Source organism: Mizuhopecten yessoensis, unplaced genomic scaffold (assembly GCF_002113885.1).
Source record: "Mizuhopecten yessoensis strain PY_sf001 unplaced genomic scaffold, ASM211388v2 scaffold5519, whole genome shotgun sequence".
Classification (NCBI taxonomy): Eukaryota; Metazoa; Mollusca; class Bivalvia; order Pectinida; family Pectinidae; genus Mizuhopecten; species Mizuhopecten yessoensis.
This window is the reverse complement of record NW_018406089.1, coordinates 239,117-244,528: the sequence shown is the minus strand read 5'-3', so window position 1 is coordinate 244,528 and position 5,412 is coordinate 239,117. Positions and strand designations below refer to the sequence as shown.

Genomic DNA, 5,412 nt, shown 5'->3' with positions numbered 1-5,412 from the left:
TATAAAACCTAGAATATTTCTAGGATATATATTGTAATGTTTGCTGCCCTGCAATTTTAGCGATATTATGGAAAGACTTCAATCTGATAGTTTAAAACTCGTGAAAAGTTTTGAGTATGAACTATCTTAAACCAAAATCGCTAATTCAATGCACAACGCGAGATACGTCTGCAAGCCCACGAAAATTATACAGTCTTAGCAATATTTTTTGTTCAAAGACAAGGTATGTGGTATACATATCTGTTGTCTACTGAAACATTAATAAATGAAGAGGTTATCAATGGTGTAAATCATTTTGTATTGAACTAATTGTAAACAATTAAAAAAAACATGTCTACAAAAATTAAAGGCTTTAATATAACAAATATAACAGTTTAATTCTGAAGTGTGTAGGTAAAATAATGTAACGTGAAAGAATCACAGATATTAAGTAGATCATCCTATCTGGCAACAGATAAAACACCTGTTAAGTTGACAAAATAGATTTCATTATTTTCATTCAATTCTCTGCTTTTGTGATGTATGACATTTTTGGACATTTAATAGAAATATTATTTAAACACATAATACCAATTATGATCATTTTAATGTTGGTAAAATTAATTGATAGTTTTAAATGTACGTCAGACTTGTGGCTTCTCACATAAATATTGATCTTCATCAAACAAATGCAAGCTTCGGATTACCACGAATGTAGTTTTCAAACATTATTCAAACTACTGCATACTCCCATACACTTTATATTATGCCTAGTAATTGCTACCATACCACTCATCAGAAGCATTGGTAAGGCCAAATGTTCAATTAATATTGAAAGATGGTACGACTAGATGGTCATATGTTAAGATTCGAATGTCTCTATCGAGAGTTTGCGAAATTATTTAAAGTGACAATTCTACAGGATGACACATCGAGGGCTGTAGAGAAACCGATCGTTGGTGTTGGTGCTCTGCTGTGGTGTCCTTTCGAACGTGAAGGTCTCAATTCGAATCCTATGCGGGAGATCCTCTGTGGACAGATACAGGAAAGGCACTGTTCTGGTGAAGCTTACCTCAGCGTCGTCCTTTTTTCCGTCATTCACCGTCGCACCATCTTTCTCTCCTCCTAATCCATTATGATTTAGCTTGACGTCGTTCCCCACTACGTCCTCCTCTATCACCATCAGTTCGTGTTCTCCATACAAAAGTGTAGGCCTGTGCTTGACGCTGTGAAACTCCTCCTCGCCATCGACGTCAAAATCGAGTTTCCTCTTTCGAATAGCACCGTGCATCAAATCAATCGCCACGTCTTCGTCATCCCCAATGCTCTGACTGTGTCCATACCACAATGTCATACGAGGCGGCGAGGGGATATCCTCTTCCAATTCCTCGCCATCGTCACTTTCTTCATTGTCATATCCATCTATAGGGCCGTCCATTTCTTCATCTTTACGGTTTGTACTGTTTGAGTTGCTACTACTACAGCCAGCTATAATTCCGTGATGTTTTCCTTTTTCATACTGTTGTAGCTTCCTGTAGTTCTCGTGTCCATACCACAGTGTCATTCGTTGGCCTTCATTTGCCTTTGTCGTGTCTAGGTCTGTTCCTATACGATTTGTCCCCCATCCATGATTGCTGTAGGAATTATGAGCTAGAACACTTTCTCTCTCTTTTTTGTAAGCATCGTATACATAGTTGACACCAGCACTGGGTCGAGGCTTGGGCTCGTGGATGACAACACCCAAGTCCCTCTCTAAAGCAGATTCTGTCTTCTGGAAAATTTGATTTGTGATTTTTCTAGCCTCGTTGGTGATGGTATCTTCGTTGGGGATCGTGAAATCAAAATCCATGTTTCCGTGATCTGTTTCACTTTTCTTGGTGTGGTTATACCCTGGATGTGAAACCTTCATGGTTTTGAGGTAAACTTTGCATTTGATGTCCATTGCCATTTCTCTTATGTCATTTGTATCTGGAGGTTTACCCAAGTCCCTCTCTCTGTACACTCGCCTCATTATCTGGAAATATAGTTAATCTTGAACATTATAATCAACAAAAATATAATATCGGATCCCATTAAATCTGCACCGGTTAATTTGGTTTCCGGAATTCTGATATCATATATATACAAGATATCGTACCGATTTTCCTATTTTCTGACATTTTGATGCAAATATTCGAATCAACCTTGATAAGTTCAACAAAACTATCATTCTAGTGTAACATGAAAACCTCTTCTATTGATGAGCTTCTATCGTCCAAAAGTCATCTTCCTCCTATGTTAAAGTAGGCGATTCTCGTTAACTTTACAGTGTCACTAGAAATAATGTCGAGTTATTTACACTAACCTCCATGTTCGTTTTCTTCCTTTCGTTGTATTTTGCCGTCTTTTCCAGGTTTTCCTCAATGTCGACAATACTCTCGGCCTCGTTTTTTATATCCAACTTCTCCCTGTGTGTTCTACGACGTCCGGACACTGTGTGTAGCAGTTGTTTTTCTGCTTTCTTGATCTTTTTTATTCTGTATTGAATATATCATGGAAATTATAAACTTTTGTTCATAAATACTCAAACAGATTTAGGGGAAATACGGACCCGCTGTACCTCAATGAACTTTCATGAGAAGTTAATTTGGATTCCTCAACAAAATGTTTTCCCCTGTGTCCTCTGTTGAGGGGATATCTAACACTGATCTGCGGTTCCTAATGCATCACTTAGGATCAAATACATGTAACAGGGTCAATTTTATTGTCATATATAGTAAATGTTATAATTGTGTATAAATATCCATTTTTATGTGCCCAGGGTGTTTTGTGTATTTGTTTGTCCATTTGTTGGCGTTACATGTTACAGGGTGTGGTGTTCTATGTATTTTGTGTAATGTGTTGCTATTTTCAGTGTAACAGTTTACGCCCAGTGATTTAAGTCCAGGGTCCATGTTCTTGTCTTGCTTTTTATTGGTCGCTATTTTTATAATCCCTTGTTGGTCAGTCTTGGCGGGAATATCATTGTTAGGTCAGTTAGACTCCTGCCTGCCAAGCTGATCACAAGCTCTATCTACTTGTCTTTAAAGTATTCCAGGCAGTTACAAAAATTATTCGAAACTTGTACAGAGGTGGCAGGAACAGAAGCATGTAGGATGGCTCTGTGCCATACACAGAGTGTCTACAGAATACATTAAATATATGGTATGTAAATACATGCTATCTATGCCACCTGCCCTGCCTCTGTGAATTGTACTGTACCAAGCATTGAAGAATAAAGAACTCATTATTTCTTTAACAACACCCGTGTTCTCTATTTGTGTGGAACATAACGGCTACATACATGTACAAGATATTCAATTGCAAGTTACACAACTTATACAAGCGAGCAGTACTGCTAATCTATGTGTATTTCTGTTCTGTTCCTTACCGAGCCATTTCAACATCCGGGTTGTAGTCGAAGTCTAGTTTCCAAGGTTCCATTTCGGACCTCATTTTGGGTGGAGATTGCAGGTAGAACGTATTCTCAAAGACATGACAAGGTGGTTTTGATTTCGGAGGGTCAATCTTATAGATGCAGAGGCGAAGAGGCGAAAAGAAGTCAGGAAAGAATTAAGAAGGAGAAATGTTGAAAAAAAGGAATGGTGACGCATAGATCAGAGAGAAATGTTTAAATTGAAACAGTTTAGGCAGAAATAGGTCAAGTTTACTATAGAAACGTAAATTGGTCCATGTGGTACCGAATGATAATACGTCACATAGTGTCACATAGATAATAGAGCTAACTACCGCTGGGGTTGACAGCTATATGTGGAAACTTCACTAATGGTTAAGACGGGAAGGTTGGGTTACTGGAAACACATTTGTTTCGTATGTCACGAGCCAACATTTATGTAACATATAAAAAGTGGGATAGTGAAGTATATAACGGGGGGACACTGCACATTACATCACAGTGAAGTCGTAACGGTAGTTCTAGATTACACGTGGTCTTACCCTCAATGCTGACGTATTGGCGGGCACTAGTGGGGTGTCGGGTTTAGGGAGCCATTCCTTGGGCCAATCGTATACATCCGGGTCAGGTCTGAGACGAGTTCTGTTCTTTCCTGTATGATGGTAGAGAGAAGACGGTATCAATATAATACAGAAAAAGATATTTCGATTGATAGTTGTGGCAATAATGCGGAACGAGTTGTTTTGTTGTTGTTTATAATTGAATTCTTCAGAATATTTTTATTTTATTTTTTCTTTAGAAACAAATTCTTCATATGCAATTTCTATTTTTTCGACATTATCAAGATTGTCACAAAGGTAGAATCACTGTTAATGAGGAAGACATAATCTACGTTATTGAGGATTACCCAGAAAATGTCATAAATGGAAACAATATCAGGAAGACTAATACATAATGTATTCCTGTTTAGGATTTAAATTTTTAAATCTAAATATAATGCGAAACCTTGTAAAACAGATTTGGAAAAACTCACGGAAACTTTCGATAAAGTCAGGGGAAGTGCGGTTATCATCAAAATAACTTTTCCGTTCTGGTAAGGATTTCTCCTCGTCGTTAGCTTTACTTGATACGTTGAAGTCTGTCTTCTTGGTTCTTGGGTACTTTTGTGTGTAACATATATTTCTGGCCTTCTGTTGACTGTTCATTTCAATGAAAGGATTTCCTGCAATCTTACGGTGTTGTTGTGTTGTCTCATTTGTTTCCATCTGTCTTTTTCTGCATTGCTTTATCACTTGTTTATGCTTGACCTTGGGTTCCTTTGAAGGTTGCTGACCTTCAACATCCAAGCTCTGGTTGTTATGGAAGAAATTCCCCTGTGTGATATACTTGACAACAGTCGCCGGCCTGGAATCATTTCCGTGGCCTGTGTTTCTGGGCATATCTTTGTGTGAAATATACTGTAAACGAATTTGTGTTGATGTTAACAAAATCGAAATGTTTCTCATTTGAACATGTCATCCACTGCAATGCAAAGATAATGTGCAGATAATTCGAACGCGTAGAAAAAATATATATTCGTCCATGTTTTACAATATAACTGGTGCTGTATAATTACATCGTTGACTATCAATCACTGTCTATTACATATCCAGTATTTTTGTAAACAAAAAGGAGGGCATTGTCTTCTCACCGTTGTTAACTCACCGTTGTCGACGTCATACCATTAGTCTACGACTACTATATTCTCACATTGTATTGCAGGTTAATTCTTATTGACATGTTTTCATCATAAACTTACATTGTACAATATTCAAAAATTTAACATTGCAAAAACAGTACACAAAACAGGCCTTACCTTATTTTGATATACGGTTACAGCAGTCAAGTTGCTTCTGTGAATAAATCAGGCCCAAACTTTTAATTTGGCGCTCATAAAACTTTGTGCGACTGCCGCTGTGTAGTGAGTTTGTTGTCATGAAGAGACACGTGGCTAGCTTAAT

The 5,412-nt window shown here is 37.6% G+C and overlaps 1 protein-coding gene across 1 annotated transcript; it reads right to left on the bottom strand.

Moving 5' to 3' along the window:
• Positions 1-336: 336 nt before the first annotated feature.
• Positions 337-5,412, bottom strand: LOC110450796. The gene is made up of 6 exons (XM_021498504.1): positions 5,268-5,412; positions 4,446-4,869; positions 3,955-4,064; positions 3,389-3,525; positions 2,324-2,495; positions 337-1,993 (listed from the first exon to the last, which is right to left on the bottom strand). Exons 2-6 carry the CDS (start codon positions 4,849-4,851, stop codon positions 896-898), a joined length of 1,923 nt encoding a protein of 640 aa, XP_021354179.1. The 5' UTR covers positions 4,852-4,869; positions 5,268-5,412; the 3' UTR covers positions 337-895.